General features: G+C 36.6%; 1 protein-coding gene across 1 annotated transcript in view; it reads right to left on the minus strand.

Annotated features, from left to right (window-relative positions):
* The window catches only part of SUGCT (succinyl-CoA:glutarate-CoA transferase), a gene marked incomplete at both ends in the record, with an annotated part of 338773 nt that overhangs the window by 269900 nt on the left and 41299 nt on the right, over positions 1-27574 (minus strand). The window contains 3 exons of the mRNA XM_084279851.1: positions 2269-2364; positions 18784-18927; positions 25961-26052. Coding sequence (XP_084135977.1) covers positions 2269-2364; positions 18784-18927; positions 25961-26052 — 332 coding nt within the window. The remainder of the gene's footprint in view (positions 1-2268; positions 2365-18783; positions 18928-25960; positions 26053-27574) is intronic.

Genomic DNA, 27574 nt, shown 5'->3' on the forward strand with positions numbered 1-27574 from the left:
AATAAAACAAAACTAAGGACATAAGAAAAAAACCCAACAATTGCTACCACATACTAGTTCTGACATTTATAGAAATCCAGTTTTCTGAAATGTCATTTTAATTATGAAGAAATTATAGTTAACTTGCACAAAATATATTTTAAAAAGGATAAAAATAAGCACTATGATAGTCACATATTAGATCAGTAAGCAAAAGACAGTATATTCAATAACCATGATGAAGGATGAAAGTCAGGTTTCAAAATTCTGCTCTAAACTATTACACATGAGCTATGGAAGCAACTGTAAAAGCAGTAGAATAGCAACAGTGAGGGTTAATTCAAGTTTGTGAAGACCTTTGCAGTCTAAGTATAGCTTATGGTAGTAAAGTGAAAAATAAAACTCTAGAAAGCATAATATAGTTATGGTTACAATCAGAATTATAACCATGGTAGCTGATGGAATGTTAATATATGTGCCATAAACACACACACAGAGAACTCCACCCATAGCAAATCCACCCTAATTACTGGTTTCTGAACACACAAAAAAAGTCAGATTAAAATGGCTTATAATATTGAGGTAATATTTCTAATATCTATTACAGGAATAGCACACAGAAACATAGGAACCAGAGTTTAAATGGCATTTTTAAGAATAAATACTTATTTATGAAACCAGCAGACAGCTAAAAACAATTCTATGAAGAAAACAGAAACAAAGGACACTCAGTGCATGCTTTTCTTTTCATTTTAACTGTGGAAAAACAAAGGCAAAAGGACACAGAAGAACACAAGTTTCAGTTATTCAGCCAAACGTTTTGTTTAGTCAGGTTTTTGGGTTTGCTTATACAACCTTCATACACTTCAGATCTGTTTTATACTCTCAACATACTAAAGTTCAAAAAGGGCTGCACCAAAAGGTCACATCACAGAAGCACAACAGAACATAATTATTTGTGTAACTGCATGGTTGGATGTGTAAATGCCTGGTTCCTTTGGGTCATGCAGTACTAGCTCTAGAAAAGCTGGTCATACCCACTACGTCATGCCAACCAGAGAGCAGCAGAGCCATAGGTGTGCTTCACTACACCTGAGACAAGAATACCGCAGGACCAAATTCATCCTTGCAGGAAGAGATGCAACTCCTCCTGACTGGCCTGAGAGAGTTTGTATCTGTTCTAGCCAATCCATAACAAGACAGTTGGCTATGCTGTGAAAAAAAAGTCTCCTAGCTCAAACAGATTTTGCATCAGAGTTTCTATGGACGCAAGCAGCAAATCTTTTAATGTTATGATCACCACCATCTTCACCACTGGGAAGAAGACAATACATCAGGTTTCTCTCACTTACTCTAAAAAGAAAGGAGATGGTAAAGAAGCTGAGTGATGTTTAGGTGCAGTTCTCCCAGACAAATGCTGCGATCTGTCCCTCTCAGGATTTAAAGGACTCTATTAAGAAGTTAAGAAATTCAGGCTCTGCCTAGCTAGTTGCAAACATGACTGATGACAAGTGCCAAAAGTTATCACAAAAGGGTGGTGGGGGGTGTTAAATTAAATGTATTCTCAAGTCTCCATAGATCATCATGAACTCCATCAAGAAAACAAAATGATCAGCTAGAAAAGAACAAAATTTTGTTTACTGGATGTGGTTCCTATTAACTAGCCAGAAGTAAGATAAAACTGGCTGTAAATTTTTTTTTCCCTGTGCTTGTTTATATGATGAAGGTCATGTTATTTTACGGAATTTCAACCTTTCATTAGATGTAACAGACTATGAATTCTGCTGGGGAGATCTGAGGTCTGGCTAATTCCTTTTGCCAACCTGCTGTCTCACTGAGCAAAAGTGATTTGTAGCAAAATCAATGGAAAATAACAAATATGTAGAATTCACAGATCTGTATGGTCATTTCGATTGTTCTTGTATACTCATAAGATAAAAATACCAAAACTCAGAGGCAAAGGAGTTCAGTCTATAACTGGAAGTCAGATAACCCTTGGGGAAAAAAAAAAAAGCTTCTCTGTCAGGTGAAAATCAGTCAAGTCATCATGCTAGCTTTAGTCATCCAATTTCAGCAAACACCTTTGATCTATTTCAGTGTTCCGTTACTAATCTACTGCTGATGAAGAAATATGAAAAATGCAGAAATGACAATGAACAACAGAACCTTGTCCTTCCTAGACACAGACACATTACAGACCACAGCAGATCATGGGAAAAAGTTCTCAGTCTCGTAATACACATAATCATTAATTCCAAAAGCAAAAAAAAGCTAATGCATTCTGCTTACCTGATATGGAACAATACTCCCATGCGCAGTACCCCAGCGTTTTGCCTCAATTTTGCAGTTAAGGTAATTAGCTGCTACATGAGTGAGACACGCAACCTGGCAATGGAGAAAAAGTAAAGGATTCAGGAAAGCTGAAACTTCATTGACAACCTCTCTAAGATTTCTGTATAAGTGTTTCAGATATAAAAGTTAAAATATTTTATGTCAGAAAAGCATCCTTTATATATTACATACTATATGCACTTTTTTAATATGAAAAAAAAAAATCAGGGTATATCTATATCCTGGACATGTTTGTGTAAGTACAACTCAATAAACTCAAAAACTGCTAAGTGACCTATAACGCAAGTAATGCTAGGCAAATCTAGCATTAAACTACCATAAGAGATAAGATAGTATTACCCTATTTTGCAGAACAGTCAACTGCAGCAAAGAAAAAAAAAAATCAGTGTCTTGTCCAAAGTCTAGTGGGAAGCATGAGGGATTTCTGGGATAGAACTCACTTTTGTTGAACCTCAATCCCAAGCTTAAATCACAAAGGCTTTTTCTCAGTTACAAGATTATCTTTCTGTTTTCTCTTATGCTTCTCCTTTTACATGCTGAAACTGTGGAAAATACTTCTGAATTCTTCATCTCCCTACATGCTCTGTAATATTAATTGAAGTGGTAGTCCTTGATAAATCATCTGCCATTAAAAGATAAGAAGAGATTTATCAAGTTATTAGTCAGACAGACAAAACTGGAAGAAGATTAATTTTGTGAAAAATATGACGTGCTACTTCAGTAACCATAACTTGAGGGGATAAATACAGACTTTGTAAGCAGGCATGTATCTTAGGAAAAACGAAGTGAACACTTATGATGTAGTAATTCATGAAAATCACTGGTTCTGTTATAACCAATAGCAGACCCTTTATTCTTATTTCTTTGAGAGAATACAGCATGTGACTATACGAGAAGCCAAATAAGGCACTAAAGCATTAAAGTTAGCATGCAAGGTTATCACTAATTCACCATACACAATGGGTCTTTTTTAATGCTGCAAATTAGCTGTGCCAGTTAGTGCAACTGCTTGCCCAAATAGGATGTGTGTGTATTTTTTCAAAAATGTTATTTTCTTCATCTTACTCCCATAGATGGAAGAAATTTCTCATGAAGTTTTAAGTGTTTACACTAGTCTGTGCCCACTAGTCAGTCTAAAGTACATCACAACATGCAGTAATTAACTCAGAGTCCACCATTCACATTACAATATGTGAATTATATCAGAATCTCTAGAAAAAGATTGCCACTTCATTTTCTTTTCCTTTCTCCATATATACTGAAGACAGTGGGTACATGTTACACCCACATTTAGAACAAAGAATATAGTTAACTGTAAAACACTGATACAGTGATTTAGTCCATAAAAAACCCTACAAAAACACACAACAAAAAGAATTTAACTGCTGCCAAAAGCTATGCCCACATACACACACACACACACACACACACACACACACACACACACACACACACACACACACACACACTGACTACAAATACAATGCCTTTTTCCTAAGTAGTGTTGGAAAACACTTTGCAGTTGGATTCCAGTGGCAGCTTATAATATCCTAGTGTCATTTCATGCAACTAAAATGGTGAGCAATGTCTATCTAGTCTGTTATTCAATCCACAGGAAAGTCTCAGCATTTAAGGACATAGATCTAGGGGGTATGCAGAAAGGACTTTTTCTTCTGATTTGCACCTTTTCTTTGCAACATAGAATGCAATACACCACTATTACGTATGGAGTTTAATAAATCACAAAAATGTGTTACTCATTAATGACATACACTCTAGACCCGCCATTCCTGTTGGTTTGTAATTTGGTGTCACACTCCATGATGCTATTTTTACTACCACAGCAAATGGCTATGCAACAAGGATGAACTATGAATCATGAAATATTCTTCTGTATTGTTTATATGTAATGCTACACAGCTACTGTATTCCACACAAATTTCACTGGCTTCAACTTTTGAAGATATAAGGGATGCCCTTGGTGATACCTGCATTTAACTTTCTATGCTTCCAGAAGAAAACACTATGCCAAACTTAACTCTGGGAAGGGCATAGCAAATTAAAACCCAGTGAAATACATCCTAAAATACAGAAACTTGAATACAAAGTAGCCAAGATTTCATTCCACTTCTTTGTTTATATTCTATGCTGTAGAAATAGAGCTGTGAGTTTCATAACAAAATTCTTCACAAGAAGTTTCACATGAAAACTTCTACCCTTAAAAAACATATTTTTAACAGTGTTGCAAAGTGTTTCAGCTTTCTTGATAAGATTAATATAATTATTTTAATTGTGGAAAATACACACATCTAGAGTTCTCCAAATCACTCTTTCACCTTACAATAGGAAAAGAATTTTTCATGGCTTAACTCCACACAGCAACTGAGCACCACCCAGCCACTCTCTCACTCACAGGGTGGGATGGGGAGGAGAGTCAGAAGAGTAAAGTGAGAAAACCCGTGGGCTGAAATAGGCAAAGCAAACAAACAAACAAAAAAAGCCGCATTCATAAGCAAAGGGAAACATGGAATTCATTCCCCACTTTCCCTTTCCATAGGCAAGCAGGTGTTCAGCCATCTCCAGGAAAGCAGGGCTCCATCATGAGTAACAGTGCCTTGGGAAGACAACTGCATCACTCCAGCTGCCCCCCATCCTTCTTCTTCTTCTTCCCCCAGTTACTTGTAAGCTAAGCAGAATACCATAAGGTATGAAATATCCCTTTGGTCAACTAGAGTCAGCTGTCCCCACTTCTTGTGCACCCCCTGCCATCCCACTGATGGGGTGGTGTGAGCAGCAGAAAGGCCTCGGCTCTGTGTAAGGAGTGCTCAGCAGTAACAAAAACATCCCTGTGTTATTAACCAACAATGAATTAAAACATAACACTTCCTAGGAATTGGAACTGCACCACTAAAGCTTCTGCTGAAAGGCTTATTTTAGTAGCCACAGACAGCAAATGCCAGGGAAGTCAGAAGCTTAGTAAAGTCTGTGCAATTTTGGAACTAAAAGTTGCTTAAACTATATCTAGGCCTCAGTTCAACATGATACTTAGTCTGAAGAACAATTCCATTTCAGTCAATGTACTGATCACTTTTTTGAATGTATATGCCAATGTATCCTGCTGAAACCAGTTTAACTGTTGGTTTTTTAATAAATCATGAAGGAAAAATTCTTTTGGTTCCCTTTGACTTCCTTTTGAGTTTAGTACCTTGTTCATAGTCAAAACAGCTAGCCAAAAAGAATTAGCAGTAGTAGTATTATCTTTACCATACAAATAAATTTATATTGACCACATCAAAGTAAGTATTTCAGTAACTTGTGTTTTATGTATAAACACACTTAGTTGAGTAAACTCTGCGGCCTTTTGCCCCTTTCATAATATCTTTCTGATGGATTCAGCAGACTTAGAAGATGATTCTGTTTCTGCTGTACAGTAAAACTGCTATAGACAGTCCAAGGAATAACTTACTTTTCCCTTTCCTCCCTTCCTGGTTCAGTTCATTCTGTCTGGTTTCTGCAAATACTTACTTTCACTAAAAAGGCACTATAAAAAAATAACCTTTCAGTATATATATTTTATGTCCTTAATAAAGAACAGAAAGAATGAATCTATCTATACCTTATGGTTGTTAAACTACTGAGCTATAAGCATAAAAAGATAGCCCAACTGAATGTTTCTACAGACATTATATCCCCCAGAAAAAAAAAGTTTTTAACAAAGTAAGTCTATTTCTACAAATTCCTTTGTAATTCAAGACTCAGCAAGGACTTGACTGATAGAGACACTTCTTGCAGTAGGAATGTCTATAGTACAATTAGTCTCTCAAAATTAAGTTCAGGTAGATCTGTATTACATATTTAGTAAACTATTTTTAAATCTATATTTAAAATTGCTTTCCTGAAACCTTATAGACCCATTTATTTTCTCCTTTAATTAAGAACTAATCCTCAAAAGTAACCTTTGGACTTGTAACATTAAAAAAGATGAAATACAACGATACAGACATCTTTGTATTCATTTGCTTGCAGAAACAGATCTATGCACTGTAAATACGTATTATCAAATATCTACAGATAAGCATTTCTTTATTTCACATCAATAAAGGGAACACACACTCCAACATTCCTTTCTGATATTACTGTTGACGGCTAAATCACATATTTGTGTTGCACACTTACTTAAACCAGAACAAAAAGAGACCTCCATTAAGGTCTGAAAAGTTACGTTCATCTTATGATGGAATCAGACAGATGGGAAACAAGATATTAAAAGCCACAAGGGAAGCAGACAAAGAGAAGAGACAGAATTTCAAAAGATTTTTTTCAAGATAGCACATCAAACAATTTATTACAATGAATTCACTGAATCAATCAATCATTTACATGCAAGTTCAACAAGTGAATATGAATAACAAAAGACGACAGGTAACTGGAAAGAATGGAAAATACCATTTTAATTATATACTTTACTTTCTTCTCCCTCCAATTTTGTGTCTGCTTTCCTGCATGTATCCTAACAAGGCTTTGACTCTTAGCCAAGTTAATTTTTTTTATCATTCTTTGTTTACTTTTTCTTAAAGTAAGTATGTTGACTGTCTCTTAAGAGCTTAGAGACACGGGCATTTTACAGCAGCCCAGACAACTTATTTTACTCTACACTAATGAACTAGTATCCATATATTCATTTGTAATTTCATAGAAAAAAAAATCATCCTGAAAAATTTCAGGGCCTTCTATTGTGCAAAGGCCAATGATCTTCCATTTACAACTTTTCCACGCTTCTGACAACACAGAAAAAAGACCTTTACATGAGAAAAAGTTGAACATAAGACCACAATCCTCACTGGGTGCACACTAACAAAGCTGTCCTAAAATCACTGATTCTATGCTGCAATTTACCTTGTGATTGAGCTTACTGTTTTACATGTTTTCCCCTTTCCATGTTGCAATAAATAGATTGACACTAACAAATCAATATTCAACTGCTTTTGCAGATACCCCCTATCACCCTTCTCACTTCTGTATTTGTATTGAAGCTGTTTTCCATGGACATATGCAGAGGGTGAGTCTTGCTTCTTGAGTGTTTTTTTCATTATAAAACCAACAACTTCAAAACCAAAGACCTCTACTAAGAAAACCCTACTCTTCCAGTTGAAGTCTAGTTACATTTGGCCACAAGGCTTAATGAGAGTAGACGTTAGTTCTTACTAGTCCTCAGTCACCTCACTGCTGCAACAGACAGTGCACACGTTTTGCACTACAGGCAAAGCGTTGACCCAACTGGTTCAGGTTGTGCATTTCTTTCTAACAGTTTTAATGCAGGAAACTGTTTCAAATTCCTTCTAGAATCACCTAAGCAGCAGAAACCTTGCACAGAGGCAAGAAAGCTGCCACAATTCAAGGTAGCCCATTCCACTGGGGCCCAGAAAGAAGCCACAGCCTGTCCAAGAGCTGTCAACAAACATCACCTGGTGCCTGGGCAAGTAAGGGCCTCCCATCTAGCCTGGAGTTAAGACATCTGCAGGAGCTAAAAATCAGCTCAAGAGCCGGTCCTGGTTTTGGTCAGGATGGAGTTAACTTCATTTGTAGCAGCGGATGGAATGAGTTAAAATGGGAGTAGTGCTGATAACACCCTGATATTTTTAGTTGCTGTCAGACAGTAAAGGACTTTCTCAGCTCTTCATGAGAAAGGAGGGGCGAATCCAGGACAGGTGACCCAAACTGGCCAAAGAGAGTATTCCATGCCAATTACGTCCTGCCCAGGATATCGGGGGGCTGACGGGAGGAAGAACAGGGGCGGCTCCGGGACGTGTGGTTCTTGGGGGACGGTTGGGTTCCAGGATGGCTCTGGGTGGCACGGCCTGAGCTGTGGGTTCGGTTAGAAACTGCATTGTATATCAACAGCTTCATATATTTTTGCTCTAAAGTCCTGTTAGCATTGTTATATTTTATCTGTCTGTTATCTTAGTAAACTATCCTTATCCCAACCCACGGGCCTCTTAGTTTCTTGGTTTTGGGGTTACTTGCCCCTTCCTTTTCCCTTCCCTTGCCTCTCACACCCACCCCCACCCACCCCCTTCCCTCTTTCCCTGCTCTTTTTCTTTAAGGAACAGGCAGCTGCATGGATCTAGGCTCTCAGCCGGGGTAAAACCACGACAGAGCCATACATCAATGGGCCAGGCAAACGTCCCCACCTGCAGGAGCACAGGAAAACCACTACCCAGAAAGGAGTAAGATGTTATGAATTCATCAGTGGTGTCCCTACACCTGTGCAAGGCAGCCAGTCTGACCCTTCTCCTGAATTCACAACCATAGTCCCTCTCCACACAGTGTTTTCCCCTCCCCTTCAAGAATAAGTAGTATTGTAGCTGTTTTCGGACAGTGCGAATTCCATGAAGAACTTCAAATCTGTCTGCAAAAGCTAACTAAAAAAAGCAAGACTACTATCACTAGGCCAAGGCTTACTGTTAAACCCTCCACACCCCCTTTAGAAAATGTCTGTGGTCATGTAACAAACACTGTGCTCTGAGTAAAAAATGTTTTCTTTCCAGTGATGATGATTTATTTTAGTGTGAGAGTCCAGTAAGCGATCATGAACTCATCCTTCACAGAAGAAAACTCACGGCATTGAAGTATCAGCAAATGGTATAATCCCAGACACAAATATAAATTTGTAAAGATAAAAACAAATCTTTAACGACAAATAGCTACTATTTCAGAACAAGTCTCATACTAGGACCTGTATTAGAGCCTTCTAATCGGGCGCTTAAGCAGGTATCCAACCCCGTGCCAACAATAACATGCAGCTTGTGGAACTTGCTGATTACAAAGTTAGTCACTTGACCAAGTTGGCCACTTGGCCCTTAATCAGATGACAGCACACAGCAAATCACAGTGTTACAGAAATGATGTGGCAGGAGGTGCTTAACGAACTAGAAACAGTAAAAAAATACATGCAATGAGAAAAAAAAAAGATAACATATTTGAAAGCCATCTAAGAATCCATGTTCAAGATAGGAAGAAAGTTAAGGGGAGCAAAGCAGACTTTAAAGTGTGCAACCGTGTAGACACTTCCTAAGTGGGAAAATGATGGCTGAGAACAACTTTGGCTCTCTAAAAAAAAAAAAGTTTATACTACATAAGTATAGAAAATGTGAGACAGTTTCAAAAACAGAAGGCATATGCATAGCAGAGACCTCCTGAGTTCAGGGAAATGCAACAACAAAAAGAACTGATCAAAAAATTACTTTTTAATGAGCAATTTAGAGCTTATAAAAGACCAGAATAAACACTAATAAACACTTCTATGGGAAGACAGCATGGAGATGATCTCTTGATTAAAATTAAATATTAATCATAACAAAGACTTGATGCTACTAACAGATGTCGAACTTGGAATTTCAAAAATATATTTTTCTCAGCACACAGTTTCAGGAGAAACTAAATGTCAAATGGACTCCTATCTCTCCCAAGGCTCCACTTTTAAAAACAAACAAAAAAAACAAAACAAGAAACCTACACATACTCTGATGAAGGAACAGAAATAAAAATCCTGATAGAATCTATTGGAGAGCACAGGTATGAAAAGGGGAAGAAAAGGGCGGGTTGGGGGGGAAGTATTTTAAATGAGCTCTCGTTGAAGAAAACAGCATTTTAAAATGAAGAAGAAATTACATTTTCATAATGAAAATAAGCTTCCTCTGAAGGTGTAAAGTACTACAGCCACTGAAAAATTCCTGGTTTACCTTCACAACAACACAAGAACAGCTCTAAGGAAACTGTCACTTAAAAAAATTTAAAATCTATTAATGAGAATATCCAGCTAAAAAACCCAAACAAGAACTCCAAGATTAGTCTGTGCACACTGAGCAAGATCTTGTTGCACTTTTAGACAAACATTAATCATGGAATCACAGAATCATAGGGGTTGGAAGGGACCTCAAGAGATCATCAGGTCCAACCCTTATGGTCCTATAATACATTTTAATAAACTTGTGGCTCATCTAATTAGTAGGTATTTACTAAACTTTTATTTTTAACTTATTAGGGAACACATCTCCCAATCCACCAAATCTCTCAGAGACTCCCTAACAGCCTTTGCAGATGTCATGCGTCATACACATTGTACCTTCCGCCATCCTGAGTTCCTCTCAAAAGACGCTTCCCTGAAACAAGGGTGATTCACCTGCAAAATTTCAAGTTTCCACTCCAAAGAATAAAGGCAGTGAGTTTCTCAGGAGGAAAAATTAGAAAAAAAAAAAATTAAAACCCCATCAACGTACTCTCCCATAATTTGTTCCTGGAAACTGATGAAACATTTTAACCATCACTTTGAAAACAAATCACTTTTTGGCAATTCCATTACTTGGAAAATTCAGCCAAAACAGTTACAACTTTGGCAAAGTTACAAAAAATAAAACCAGACTCTGATAACAGACATATCAGACAACCTTATCTGTAAATGACACTTTTGTAATAATTTCCTTGAGTCTCCTTCTCTGCAGAAATATCTATTCATTGAAACACTGAATGTTTTACACTCATACAGCTTTGCTAAGTCCAGGCAAAATTCAACTTCTGAAAAGCTTCTTCTTTTATATAGTTATTTTAAAGTATTATAACACTTCTTAATATTATTCCTTAATTATAGCCTTTCTCACCACGAAGATATGCATTGAAGATGAATTACAACTTATCTGTTTTTTCAATTTTATGTAAAGTTCCCTGCTTGCTTTTCATCAATTGTTCTGAAAACAGCGCAGAACAAGCTCTTAAGACTGGCTTCTATTCATGAAAAAAACTGGAAGCATGCTTGCAAAACACAGAACAATTTGAGTCTAAAAACAGTAGCTAAATAAAAAGAGCAAAACATACAAATAAAATCCAGACAAACCAGATTTTGCTCATATAAAAATTAATTACCTGTGAGGACAGGCATCAGAATAACTATAGTCATTTTCTTATTATTTGTAATAGGGTGGTATCCAGTGGCTCCAATTTGGATACTACATACACTTTGTGAAGGATTCTATTGGTTTATTTCATCAGCAATAAAGATGTGTTTCCATGTAAAGGTGCCAACATCCAAAAGAAGCTGCGTTAAGGCACTTTTCACTTGAGATCTTGCAATCAGAAACAGGGCCATTTACAATGAAAACATGGCTACACCTAAATGTTTAGACACTCATCTTTTGGTCTCTGCATTCATCAGCATTAATACTCACATTAAACAAAGAATCTTTAGTGTGCTTGTCTGCTCCTGACAATGTCGTTTTCTTCACTGTAGAAAATTTTACCTCCACAAAAAAAATTTGTACTTTCAACAACTGATGCTACAGCAGTGCAAGCAGATTTTATTTTTTTTTTCAAGATTTTTCATTTCATTCAGAGGGAGGCACATATGGAAACAAGCCATGTCCATTTTGGGGTGAGAAATGTGCAAATAGTATACCACTATTATCACAACCACATGTCCTCTAGTCCTAACAGTATTATCTCAGAACAAAAATGGCATTAGTCGTAACACTGAAAGATCTCTGGAAACTGCCCATTGACTATTTATGTTCTAATGCAGTACAGCAACAACACAAAAAGCAAACCCATGCAAAAGAATTAGACATTTGAAATAGGACTGTTTCTGTGCCTCTACAGTGGTAACAAACACCCACCATTCAGTTGTCTGAAATGCTTTTTTCGTAGAATAACAGAATCTTTAAGGTTGGAAAAGACCACTAAGATCATCAAGCTCAACCATCTGTCTAATACCACCAATATCTACCACTAAACCATGTCCTGGAGTGCCACATCTACACATTTTTGAACACCTCCAGGGATGGTGACTCCACCACTTCTTTGAGCCTTTTCCAATGCCTGACCATGCTTTCAGTGAATAAATTTTTCCTACTATCCAACCTAAACCTCCCCTGGTGCAATTTGAAGCCATTTCTTCTTGACCTATTGCTCGTTACTTGGGAGAAGAGACATCCACCTCACTGCAACCTCCTTCAAGGTAGTTGTAGAGAGTAATAAGGTCTCCTCTCAGCCTCCTCTTCTCCAGGCTAAACAACCCCATTTCCTTCAGCCATTCCTCAAAGACTTTCCCTCCAAACCCTTTACCAGCTTTGTTGTCCTTCTCTGGACCCACTGCAGAACCTCAACGTCCTTCTTGTAGTGAGGGGCCCAAAACACTGAGATGTAGTCTCACCAGTGCCAAGTAGGGTTACAGGTACACTTCCCTATTCCTGCTGGCCATGTTATTCATGATTCAGGCCAGGACACAAGCAGATTGTGTGTCACCTGCAAACTAACTGACAACTCACTCCTCTCATCTGGATCACTGAAAGATATGAAACAAGACTGGCCCCAAGACTGGGCACTTTAATGTGGTCCGCAATGCAGACATGGTTCATCTCCTGAGCTGTTAAACAGCATACAAGTCAGAGAACCATAGTACAAGGTTCCATTTGATTTGAGAAATAAATGGGTTAATATTCCCAATGAGTCAAATGTCAAAATATGGCCTTTCTGCCTGCTAACACATTTTGAATACTAACAACAGATTTGTATGTGATTCTCTGAAGAAATGTTTTCCCTTAAGTAATCTACAAAATATTTAAATAGTACCACCAAAAAACCCAAAAAGTTAATATTACAGAGAAAGCTTGAATTAAGTTACAAAATAACTTCCCTATAATTTGTCAGAGAAATCTAATATTAGAAATATTCATTTGGAGGAAGGCAAATCTTTTTAGAAAGCTCTAACTTTTAATACTGTTCAATGCATACCTGGTTTTGAAGTCCTAAAACAGAGTCTTGACACTTTTTTTAATACCTTTTACTCTAATATGATACGTAATTAATGAATTATGACCTCTGGCCTAATCACATCACCACTCAAAAGAGTGTGCCATTTAATTAATGAGTCAGAAACAATACACTATTGAATAATACAAACATGGAGAAACACCAAATCCTGGCAACAGAACTCCATCAGACCAAGAAAGTCCAAATCTGTTTTCAGCATCATCCTTTACCTTTGTTATAAATCATAACCTACAGAGGAATTCCAAAGAGTTACCTGAGACAATCAAACCAAGCAATGCTAAAACCTTAGCTAAGATTCAATCAGAATATCCCAAAATGACATACCTGTTAAGGTTTATTAGATTTCCATAGGTTCATCAGCACATAGAAATCAACTGTTTTGCTAACTTAAAATTTTCCATTAAATAAAACCGAAACTTCTCCATCAAGTAACAGTTCTTGACCTTACTATTTACATAAATAGTGCATAGGTTGTTGAAAGAGCCTATGCAAATTTGACCAATTTACAAATTACTTCTGAAACTTTCCATGAGTTTAAAGGGAGGGGTGAGCTTTTGGGGTACACTAAGGGTGCTCATTCTGCTACTAGCTGCTTAAACCATTCCCATTTATTTTGAACTACCATGGTCTTCTCCTAATGCTTAGTGTGCACCCAAATTAAGATCTGCTGGTAATAAACTACAAGAGACATCTTGATTCCATTTCCAGAATTACGCCCTTATTGAAAGGTCATCTAAATAATAAACTCATTAAAAGAAATGTCTCGCTTTGTCTTCAAACTCTCTCCCATACCCACTCCAGACAGACATTTTACTTTTTTCTATGTATTGAAGTGGCATATTTTTTCTATCTCCTTCCTAGTCTTTCTCTAACTGATAACAGAGGTAGTTTGACACAGGAAAACGAAGCTGCAAGACATTCAGGCTTAGTTTCATTAGCACAAGAACAATACTAGCGAAGACAAAAAGGCACAGAATGTACAGTCAGCTGCTAAAGAAGAAATTCCCTTGCAATCTGGGTATGTACTCTGTTTACAGAGTAAAGAAAGCAACTAAATAAACCCAAGATGCAGTTGGAGTAGGATCTACCAATGACTTTTTGAATAACTAATCATTCAAAATCACAACACACATTCCACAGAGGCCAATATTAAATTGAGTTATTGTCGTGTTACTGGTCTTTTGGTCTATTCAATAAAATCCTGGCTACTTAAAACCCCGAGGGATAAGTTCTGTTCTTAGTTATACTGATGTCCTCAATGGAAATTATCAAGGATAGCAGCCAGGAAAAGCGTTTAATGTTTGGTATATATGTTCACATTTATTCAGATTTTATTATCTTTCCATATCAGAGCTATGCAGTGAAAAAGACATCTCCATAGAATGCATACACCAGTTTTTTATCATGGCTGCGATTAAGAATACAATGTTTTGCAAATATGATGCTTTATAAGCCTGTAAAAAAAGAACTGCTTATTCGAACCATACCCAAAACTAGACAACTAGACAACTGAAATTGACAGCAGCAATGACCTCTAAAAAGAGCAGCTTTTCTTTACCTGTGAGTTGTCAACTCACAACTCTCCATCACCAAGCATAGAAACAACAAGATACAGTCAAGATACCTGAACAGTATTTGAGTTGCAAGACTGATGTTTCTCACACAACTTACTGCCCAGGGACTTTGTCATGCCAAATACATCCTACAGGCAGTATGCAATTGTTACTACTAAATAATCTGTAAAAGATGTGTCATGAAAGCCCTGAATAGATAGCACCAAAAGCACCTAACTAGATAAGCCTTAAACAAAATAATCTTGGGAAAAAGTGATTCAGGAAAAAAACCCAAAAAACCCCAAACAACCCACCCCTCACCCTCCGCCCCCTGCCCCAAAAAAATCCACTAATGGTTTCTAAAGCTCGCCATTATCTTCATAAACTAACGGCCAATCTAAAGCACAAGGATGGAACACAGTAAATAATTTATACAAATTTCCTAGGTTTCTCTAGGGTAACTTCAAAATTTTGAGAAGATTAAGAGTTTGGTATGGGAAATACAAACTAAAACACAATAATCAGAAGCAGAGAAGTGTCTGATGAACAATCATATAATACAAACAATATTAACCACATTATCCTGTCTGTGGAATCTGGGGGGAAAAAACACACTCCAAAATTGCAGAAATGTTAAATGTAAAATACTTCTTGCAGAAGTCTCAATCCAAGAGAAACCAACTTATTACAGTATTTGTTGGAGCCTGGTTGTAATTAAATACAGGAAGGATATTAAAACTTCCAAGAGATTTTTTTTTTAAGCCACAACAGAAGAAAAGGCACAATTGCATAATTGGAACCAAATCCAAAACCCACTTCCTTCTTATTTACTAGCATCATCTAAAGGACACTATTTAGACGCTGACGCTGAAAGGTCTGGAGCTGACAACTGTAAATCATGTAAAAGTCAAAAATTTCAAAGGCATTGTATGACATGGGTTAAAAGTTTATAGATGAGAGATATAGAAAGTTATTGCTCACTGCAAAACCACATCCTAGCAGTCACCGTATCTCCCTTGTCAGTGAACTCCTAGAATTCTATTTTGTTGTGGGAAAAGAAACCCTCCTTGGTAGTAATAAACTGCTATGGGGCAAAAACGTTTGACATACAGTATCTGAAAGAGAGATGTCTTTTTATGATATGCTAAAAATAACATTTCTTTAAAGAACAGGATTGCACTTACTGTTTGATTCTGCACAGACCAGTTAAACACCGAACTTGCCAGTCAGTGGGGTATTTCTTAAAAAACCTTCAGGTCCTTTACTTTGGCAGCTGAATTCAGTTCAATGCTCTTTGTCATTGGTATATCTAAGCAAGAAAGTAATATCAAAAGCATCTATCTCCTTTCCCTCACAAAAAATAAATGGACATGTACATGGTAGAGGTTTTTTTTGCTATAAAATAAACTAAGTGGTCTTCAGGGATTTCTGATTATTCAAGTGCTTTAACCCCCTGTGGGATGTTTTTGGGGGTGGAGTAGGTGTTTCCCTTTCTGACATACAGTCATCTACACTGCCCAGCAAAGAGATAGGTCAGCTTCACAATTCTTTTTTCAGATGAAGGGATGGACAAAAGGTACAAGCATAACAGTCATGTCAGCTCAAGGTATAAAATACTGACAAAAGCCTGAAGCTTCACACTGGTCTCTACTGTTGTAACAGTATTAATAGGAAAACGGTGCAGTAGCGATTTTCTTTTGCACACAGAAACAAAGATTCCTTCTTCCTCATTAGAAACTACAACAGTCCAGTGAAACTTACACTGAAGGAAAAGTTATCATTTTTTTGACCTCCAGATCCCATCATTAATCAACTGCAACAAGAACCTAACAAACTGAAATTCTACAACTTCAGGTTCCTTGTTGTTTTGGCAGCATCCGTGAGAGACTTCAAAAGGCCATTCTTTTTAAACATCCATCACACAAGGAAGAACTAGCTTTAGATATCTCAGCTTGGTATGTAAAACCGTAATCCCTTTGAAAGCATGGATCTTTCAAGAACCTGATCGTATCACAGTAATTGTCTAACTTTCCTTTAGAAAAAAAATTACCACCAGAAACACTGCAAGAGCAATTTTTTTTTACATTAATTTTTAGATTTGTGCTACTCTTCCTTAGTGCATGTACCCTTAAAGACTTACAAGTAATCACCAGTTTCGCAAAAAAGAAGAAAACAAACAAGGAAAACTGGATATTTGCAGAAAAATTCAGCTGTCAATTACATTTTTTCCTTTATTTTTTTTTTTTAATGGGATTGATCACATGGATTTATTTTTAGTATCCCAGCACCTCATCCATAAATGTTTTTTCAAATTCAATAAATGTTCTCATTACAATCTTGGCTCAACACCTTTAAGTTAATTTGGATTGAAGTAATGGGGTTATCTAAAACAAAATAGCTGCTTTCTGACTAACGACTTTTACCCATTCTCTATTCCAAACCACCAAATTATTTCAATTTAATTTACTGAATAGTGAAGTAAATAAAAACAATTATTTGCAGTAAGAGCATGCATGTATGGAATTACTTCTTAATAACTTTTAGACAATTGTAATTTGATAACAATTATGGAATGAGTAAGTTTAAAAAAAAATTACTAAACTGTCCCTTCACCATTTAGTACATATTCAGCTAAGCACACAGAAGTCAAGCACCACATATCATGCTTTGTTCAATAACATCTCTCCGAGCCTTCAGTCCCTTTCTTGTGTATGCCAGTGAGTGTCCTAAAGGATGATATGCAGATCTTCAGATGGAAGTTTTGCAATATGAGAACATTTTTGTGGATAGCCGAAGTTATCCTAACCAAGGAAGAAGATTCTAACGACAAATGAGATGATAAAGTAAGGTGAAATAATAAAGAGTAACAGCAACATCTAACTTTTAACTCTTCTTGATTTCAGCATCTGATCAAATGTCAAACAATTATTAAGGGTCCATTTAAAAAGTCTGAAACAAATGAAAAAAATGTTGTTGAAGCAAGGGCTTCCCCTCCTTTACAGATCTGATTTCAGTAGGCATTTAAACAGAAGCAGTAGGTATTAAAACAAGAACAAACTCAATCACTAGTCTCAGTCATAATATCATATAACAATATAGGTGGGAAGGAACCTTTGGAGGTCATCTTGTCCAACCTGCTGCTCACATCAAGCCAACTTTTTTCACAATGGGCACTCTATTATTTCTCAATGGTAACGACAGGTATAATGTGAAAGAAAATACATATGATGAAGACAAAAACCACGAAATGGTGTATCAGCTCTGATTAATATTACATACATTTTTGATGCTCATTTTAAAACAGGCACAAAAATTACTACATATCTTCCAACCCAAAATATTCTATGATTCCATATACCTGGCTGCTATCAGCAGGTACCTACTTCAGGAAGACTAAGTACCATCTGATCATGTGCAGCTCATACCAACATTGGTTTCATTTTGTGAAGTATAACTCATTGTACCAATGGTGCTTAAATGTTTGAAGACAGTTTGACGTTCTCATCATTTGTGGTATATGGTATACCTTTTGTAATCAAGGCACCTTTTTCCTTACAGTTTTGATGAGATTACTCTTTAATATGCCTAGAGAAAATGCTGCATCTTCAAGCTTACTCAATTCTTTAATTCCCAGAGCCAAAAGACAGACCTCCTGGATTAGATAACTTGACACATGGGTGATACATGATTACATGGGTGCTTTTTCACAAGGCATTCAATCACTCTGGTAGTAATATTACCCAGTCCAAGGCCTCCCTTCCAACAGTGGTTTCACCGTTTGTGCCTGCCTATCTCAAACTCTCTACTACAACAGTTACCTACACTCTCAGGGATATTATAAACCTTAACTAACCCATTTCTTCAAAGAACACTGAAGTCCTTTGTAAAATGTGAAAGGCAAATGTAATGCAATAGTAACTACAGCCATGTCAAAAAAAAAAAAAAAAGTCACCACCAGAGTGGCAGAATAAGGAAAACTTGTCTTTAGTTGTACTAATTTGCATTATTTTATAGCAAATCAGTATTCTTCCAGAATATTCTACTCAACTAAAAGCATTAAAAAAAAAAGCCCTCTTACCTGAGATGACAGGAGATTACAGTCAATGTGTAGTCCTTTCCCTGTCTTATACCTCTGAAGTAAACCAGCCATAATTGCTCCATATGCATACAACCCCGTAGCAAGATCTGTCATGGCTACTCCTGGTCTAACTGGCTCACCATCCTACAGAAAAAGAACAAACACACACCAAAACAAGACAGAAAAAAGCAAACAAAACAACAAAAATAAAGAAAACCGGAGAGACAAAACATTACTTTTTGTTATACTATGTTCTACATAAAATTCATCTGAGAAAGTATTTACATTTCTGCATTACAAACTGCAAAAAGTCAGAGTATCTTTGAGTGAGCTGAAGTATAAAAACTACCACTGAAAACTAGATATTCACACAATATCTACACGATTTCATAACTTCATGATGCTGCAGACTGCAAGTTGTGAATGATTTATTATGCTACTTTTTGCTCTTATGACATAGTGCTTCAACTCAACAATGCAAAATGGAGAGAGATACTGTTAGAGACAAGAGAATCCAGTGAAAACAAAACTCATACCTAGAAGTCAAAGGTTTAAAGCATTTCCACAGTACACTGACTCTGCTGTATATCTGTTTGAAATGCAGGACCCTGCTGCTTTCCTCTTCTCACAGGCTCTACGCCCAGCAAAATCTCAGTTTTGTATTTTCCAGTATATAGACTACAGGCTTCTAGCAGGAAACAAACCCAACTTTGTTTTATTTACACATGTACACATTACACATGTAAATACATGCAAATTCTTGACCTCCTGACCAATAATCACTGAAAAGTTTTTGGTTCAAATATCCTTTTTCAGTACGTCATCCCTTTTTCTGGCACCAAGGGAAGAATCTTCATTTTACATCATTTATTTCAGAACTTCCCTAACCTTTGGCACAAAATAGGTCTACTGGTAAAAGGAACTTCCAGTTTCAGTTCAGGTAGGCTTTCACCATAGACTGCCTCTTCCGAGACATTCTTCCTTTTCCTATTCTGAAAAGTTTGAGGTCGGATGCTCAGATTCTGACAGCCATCACTGACCACCACAAGTAACAGCACAAAGCTAACGGGATTGCTTCAGTCTTTCAGTGCCTAAGGAAGCCTATCATAAGCCAACTTAAAGTCAGCATGAATGATAAATAATAAATGTTTGTCAAAGTTCACACAAATGCCTTTAAATTAATTTAGCATAAATTCAATAAAATCAAATTTACAGTACTACTTTAGTCATGTCTAAACTGCTAAGTGCAATCATACTCTAGGATTGCAAGAAAGTTATGTTTACTGATAATTATTTTTTTAAAAAATCTTGCAGCTTCACATAAAAAATTTAAAACTTATGTTCACTACTTTGTTTTTTTTCACTCCAACAGGATTTGAGTAAGTCTGATATCAAAGTCATTAAAATTATTTAAAGAAAAATATCAAACTCCATTAGCAACTGCATTCATAGATCAATTTTGGGACAAAAGACTATAGCACAATCTTTGCTGTGGAACATGGAAAAGGCTGTGATTTTATTCATATCACCAATATGACTAACACAATTGTAAAATCTGTACCAAATATGACAATTTTAAAGAAATCTCAGTTACTGTCATTGAAACTTCAGTAAGGAATAGTCTATGACGAACTAGAGATGCAAGTAATGTTGATGTGTAAACTGTACATCCTTAAGGGATGCATAGGGGGTACTTTTTTGAAGAATCTTTCTTCCTTCTCCACAGCCTACACTAAATTACTTCAGCTTCCCAATGGAAGGGAAAACTCAAGGATTCTATCTGTTTACCACTTTCCTTATACTCAGCCCTGAGGGAAAACAGGAAGGAAAGTTCTTTATTGAGAAAACTAATTAGCACATAAGAAGATTTTTACTTTTCAGACCTATTGCTGAATAACACATAAAAAAATAAAAATACCCAGAACATTTCCCTGATATTATCTGCTGCAAGTTCTCAGTTTGTTAAAATGTTTTTTTATTACAGCCAAGACGTTGGCATAAGCAAAAATCAAAAAAAGTTTTTTGTAAACAGATGTGCAGCAACATCCTTAGTTTGAAAACACTTCCCACTGTTTTCAAAGTATTAATTTCACCCTTGATGAAGAAAACTACGCTTTGAAGATATAAAAATCCAGACTATTTTAACAGATTGTTACATATGAATTTGCCTTCTCAAGCCTTGAGTTCGGCACATTCCACATCAAGTACTAAACTACCTGATGTTTTAAAGCAAACACTTCCTTTGCCTTGGTAAAAAGTTCACCTTTACTTCTAAATATACTTTCACAATTTCCCCTTACAAACCACTCTGACATTTGAGAAGTCAAACTACTGTCGCTACACTGCTATGTTACATTTAACATGTCAGTTTTCCTTCATGCCAGCACTCTACAACCTATAATTCTTTAGCAGTCCACACAATTTCTGCTCTTCCTTGGTCTTTCTACCAAGATCCATGAGTTGGCTGTCATTATTTTAGCCTTTAATCAGCTTCTGATGTCCCACCTGTTCTGTACTTTGTGTAGCTAACATTCTAGGTGCTCCTTAAGCAACATAAGGATCTATCCAGTAGTTTTTAGTCAAGAAAATTACTTTAAAATTAACCAACACCACCAGCAACCCTTGATATTACTCTTCTGGTAGAAGAACAAAATATAGACTTACTCAGTGAGAAAGTGTTTTAAGATGCCATCCAGGCTCAAGGGCTGGTTGAACTCTAACTACGGACAGCACCAAGACATGCCCTTTGCTCATTTGAAAAGATGAAGATTCAGCCCAGTAGAGAAGACCTTTTCTCCCATAACTGTGCTTTGCTATTGCTCAATCTTACCCTTGGTTTACACTTTTATTCCCAGTTTTTGCTGTTTGCAAAATTCCTTACAATTTGTCAACACATTCTGGCCCAGACATAGCCACAACATGTTCTGGAGGTTTCCTTTCCCAAGTCTTCTTTGCCCTTTGTACATAATTTCTCTTCCTAAATTTACATCAGTAATACGAAAATGATCCATTAAAAATTGAAATTGTTTTGAAATGACACGCTTAGTAAAAGTACTCTAAGTCCAGTAGTCTTTACAGATGGGAAGTAGCTGCTGAAGCTAATATGAACCAGGAATTGCTATATGTTTCAACAGCTCTGAGCTGTACACCATGTGTAACCTTTTGTTGCCGTTTGCTTGGTTGAAGCTAAATAATGGCCCCTCTGGTACTGTAGATCCCAATCATGTCTTACTGTCTCATGTTCAGTAAAACAGAAATGTTTCTTCAGCAAGAAAGAATGCACCACACCATAAAGATACCCCAAATACCAAAAACTGTGTGTAAAAATCCTCTTGGAGTTGGAAAAAGACTTATATCCAAATTCATTTATATTTAATTAATTCCAAGTTATTGCCTTAATGAGTCGTAGACATTTCCATCAAAGGGATAATCATCTGGCTCCGATGTATCTGAATATATTAAGTAAAAGCTTTCTGTTCATCAAATACAAAACTTAAATGTGGTGTTTAACCAGGAAATATCTATAAATTATGTCATCTAGGACAATAAAAGTGTCATCAGTGTAAGCTCTGTCCTTTTAGCCTATTTTAATTTATGTAAAGAAAAATTCAATATGGCCCGAAGCATCTATTTTCATTCAAATTGAGCTTACAGTCCAGACTCACACAAAACAGATTCCCCACTATTGCTTGTAAATTTTCATAAACACACTAGAATTCCAAATTTGACAGGTAATTTGACAGGTGTCATACATTTCTAATACAGAGGCAATCAAGTACATAAGAGTTTGAATCCCATGCAGGTTTCTGCACACCCAAACATAATTTAAAGGTAGCATTCTACTGTATACTGGGCAACCTTGTGTAAATCCAGGCCTGGAGGTCAGTGGCCCTGCCTATGGCAGGGGGGTTGGAGCTCTATGATCCTTGGGGTCCCTTCCAACCCATGCCATTCTATGATTCTACTGTACACTGAAGGGGGTTGGCTTTGTACCATCTGCAAAAACTGCACAAATGCAGTTAGTTGCACCTGTAACTTTGTAATCCTGCAGAAGTTATAGTTTGATTTCAAAGTTCAGAACTGTAAAGTATTTCAAAGTAATCAGTATTAAGTCATTAACTTAAGTCATTAACTATTTCCTAGGAAAAAAAACACAAGCAATCCACTCAGAACTTCTTTACGCAAAAATCTTCTTCTCTCAGATCTGAAAAATCAGAGGTATAAAGCACAGGATCTTGTCTCCCTTTCGAGAGCTTTATACTATGTGCTGAATGTGATATTATTGTGTATCTTTAGTGCATTCCACATTTGTGTTACACTATCTTTATCTCCTTAATAAAAAGATAACTTGTATAAAACACACACATTTTAGTCAGAAACTTCCATGTCTTCCACTGTTACCTCTCTATTGGCTCAAAAAAATACAATGTTACATGAAATATAAAGTATTTTAGAAAATGAAGTTATGTGATCTGCAACAGTAAACTGCTTTCTCAGATATTAAATTGGTAGCCAGATGGTTGGAACAAACTAAAACTCACAATATGAAATTTCTCTAAGCTCAAATGGAAAACATATATTGCCATTAGTGCTATTGATTTTCAAAGTGTCAGATACAGGGCATATTTTTAGTATCCTGTTATTAAATGTTTTGTGAGGAACTGTAAATATGTATTAACATACCTCTAAATTAATTACCCCAGTGATGTACGCAGATGTTATGTTGCTGTTGCTTGAATTCCTTGTAATTCATCTACTACCATCTGATAACCTCTAAGACCTTCCTGTAAGCACATTCACTGCCTTCTTTACTGAAGGTAACTTTCCATGGAGCACTGTTACACAGCTGTTACGCTGCTTATTATCAATCGTTACAGCAGTGCAATACAAAACCAACATCACCTGTTACAGCTCCTCCCTCACCAAAGGCCATCATTTTTTATTTTAAGGAAAATATCATACTCTAGTTTACTAGGGGATGATTCAACTGTTGATACTTCTAATACATGAAATCTGTGTTCTGGTCAACAAGTAATTCAAGGTTTAATAAAGAGAAACAACATGCGTGAGTAGCATTCTTATTTACTTTGGCTACTTTTCCACATGCTGACTGAAACAAGTTCTTGTACTTTTTTTCAGAGCTGGGTTTGTGTAATTTTAAATACAACCCAGTCACACGAACATAAATGCAGAACATGGGAGATTTTACTATAAATAATACATTGCTATTTTAAAGGAACTTTCAAACAAGCATACAGTAGGATTTTAAAGCCACTTGAGTAAATTTTCACTATAGCAACAGAAGGCACATTTGCTTCTTTGGAGCCACTGACCACTTAAGTCTTGGAAACAAAACTGTCTCTCTATACATCAGAAAATGCTTTTGAGAAACTGATATATGCAAAATATGACCGACTTCAAATAAAGAAAAAATAAGAAGCGAGTTTTAGCGTGTTTATTTTAGTCATGCAAGAGAATGACTAAGTTTGAATGCATTGTTGAAAGCCCCCAGTGAATAGACAGAACAGTTACTAACAATGATTAAATGATTCCTATGATTACATTGCCTCAAGTCCTGGTGAGGTGATGCAAACATCTGGACTTCCACTGTAGATCTTAACACAGTCTTTTAATAAAATCCATCTTCATAATGACCGCCGAGGACTATTAGTCTCACAATACAACTAACATGCAATTATTCAGTGTAACATTTATCTTCTGTCATTCACATATCATTGAAAAGCTATACAAAAGTCTCAGGGTTTTGGGGGGGGTTTTCTTCTTCAGTTTTTCAACATAGTGTCCTCCATTCATGTGGTGCTAACAACATGTGCCCCATTCCAACAGTTTAGACTTCCATTTAATTTTGTTTGGTACATTTTGAGGTGTGCATGAAGTTTCTGGCAAGTACTAACCTTTACTCTATGGACACCAAGGTCAGAAAGTAAAAATTACTTAGTTACTGTAATCAGTCATTGCTTACTGCATATGCAAATCATACATTTGAAGAGAAGTACCTGTGAGAACTGCACTCCACTACATGACTTCTCATGTTCTGAGGTGGAACATCCCACAAGTACGTATCGTTAACATGATAGAAATGGTTAGACAGTGTTAGGACACTAGACACGAGTTGTTTCTGTTTCCTCAGTCAAACAATGCTGGGCATTTTGTGGGGTTTTTTTGTTGTTTGGGCTTTTTTGATAGAAAGGAGGATTCTGGTAACAATAATTGCCACAAGCACAGAGTTGTGATTTTTGTGATTGCTCTTGGCAGAAAACAAGTCTATTAAGCAGAATATTAATCTTACATTAGAGTTACATCCAGATCATGCACAGTTAGCTTTCAACAACCTACTCAAACACAAATATCTGACCCTAACTACAGAAACTGATGAACTCTTTGTTTATCGGGGCATGCAAGCGTTATACTCTAAAGATCTGTACTGCTGCTTCCAGAGTACCAGGAATACTACTACCACAGAAACTACCTAGTGTTTATGATGCATAGAACAGACTAGTAACTCTACCTCACTTGAGAAGCCACATTTGGAAACAACATTCTCTGCATCTGTAGGTGATTCAAGACAACTTAAGTAAACGCCTATTTGGCTATCATTTTACTGAGATGAAGGCACACAGCCTATGTACCGCTGGGATACAGATACTAAACTACCTCTGTAATGCTTCCTGCACTACTGCAGCTACCAAAGATCTTAGGTATCAGTGGGGAATAGGGGCACATAAAGCTTTCCCAGAATCACTAATGGCATCTCTCTACTTATTTTCAAGCAGGCTGATTGAAAAGGCAGTTTGTCAGAATTATCTGGATGGCTTTACAATTTCCTCTTTTAAAGAGGTAATGTCAATATTAAAGAACAGATGAGAATTCCCACACATATGTATGGTTCCATCACCCAGGTGTCAACAATGTTTCTATTACAGCTCTTGAAATGACTGCATGTAACCATTAACAGGGCAGCATAAACTGACAATTTATTCACTGGAGATGTAGGATTCCATTTTTATTCCATTTTCTGTTTCTCAAGCATTGGCTTTGAGAGTCTAGAGTGAGGACCTGAAGGACATAAACACTATAATTTTCTCAGATTCCTAGAGATAAAACCTCTTGTACATGGCACAAAGATTCTATTAAATTTGTAAGTTGAGCACCATACCTCATGTCCAGTGATATGCATGAGACCAGAAACAGCAGCTGCAATGGAGTCGTATCCACCTCTCTGAACCATTGGACCAGTCTGACCATAACCTAAAATGGAAAGAGCAATTTAATCAAACACAAGTACAACATAAACACGTATTACTGTTTTAGTCCAAAAAGAAACAAACTAGTTTCTCATCAGCTTTTGTTCACAAGCTGTCCAGATTGTACAGAGTGAATGCTATTTTATTCCACTTACTCCTGCACATTTTTAAGAGTAAAATGATGGGTTTATCCTGTGCGGGTTGATGTTGTGTTTGATCTTAATTCTAGACAGATTCCTGGCCCTGCTATGTGTCATGCCCTTTGGACAGAATTCCTTTTTTAATTTGCTGGGTCTGCTGAGGTAGGATTCAGATGCCATTTCAGAGGCTATATGTATGGGCCTCCAACTACTGTCCACAGAACCCAGGGTGTCTGTGTTGTATTTCCACTCTACCGTAAAGATATCTTGAATACCACAAACTATGGTAAAAATCATGACACTGTGGTGTAGACATGTGAATTTTTCCCCCCTTAGTCCTCTTATTTTATCCCACTTCTAAACAGAACTACCTTCAAAATAAAACATTGTTTACACCAGAGGGCAGGGCTGGCCCTTCAACAAGTACACACAATCTGTTTGCCAGGAGTTAGCAACAATAAAATGCAAAATAATAAAAAAAAAACTTTTATACAGCTACACAAATACAGTTTTGTTCAACATCCTAGCTTTTCTCTGCTTTAACTCATTGTGTTATTCCAGCAACCACAAAATCTTCTGGTTGAAGAGGTCTTGCAGTATCAGCTGAAGAGGTTACAAATACAGATATCAAACCTATTCTTCTGCCAAGGACTACTGACTGTCAATCAAAGCATTTCCTTATAATTTATGGCTGTAATTGGATGCAGTTAATGTACTAGGCCTATACAATGTAATGACATTAAATGGTCAAAGAGTGAAGTTTATTTTTCTTTTATGGAAACAGTGAGCACCAAAACAGAGGGGAGAAGTCAACAGGGAATGAGCAACATGTGTGACTGCTATTACTAGAACTATTAGAAACCACCAGAGCCCTTAAGATTCAGATTTAAGAGTCTCTCCTCCTTCAAAGGAGTAGCAAACTCAAACACTATTCTCATACTTTCTTCTCCCTTTTCAGATATCTCTAGGAGAAAACTCCTAATTACAGGAGCAAACAGTTAGAAAGTATTTGCACAAACAAGATTCCTAGTTTGGCTGACACTTCTAAGGCAATGTTTCTGCATTACTCTCAGCTGTGAGGACAGGAATAAAACAAAAATATAATCAATATATACTACAAGATAAACCTTCCTAAATTCCTTTTAATTATTCTCCCCTGAATAATCTTATTTATATAGAGTCTGTTTGGTAGACGTGACAGTCTAAACATTGGCTTTCTTGACTACAGCACACAGTTAAAAATCATTACTCATTAGGGTAGTCTTCCACTTGGACCACTGCTGCCATAGAAAATTCATAAACGATGTCTAACATACAGGATGAGAAAATAACAATCAAACAAATCAAACCAGAGTTGAAGAACTTCGTTACTCCATTTAATATTTA

Source organism: Gallinula chloropus, assembly GCF_964237585.1.
Source record: "Gallinula chloropus genome assembly, chromosome: 2".
Classification (NCBI taxonomy): Eukaryota; Metazoa; Chordata; class Aves; order Gruiformes; family Rallidae; genus Gallinula; species Gallinula chloropus.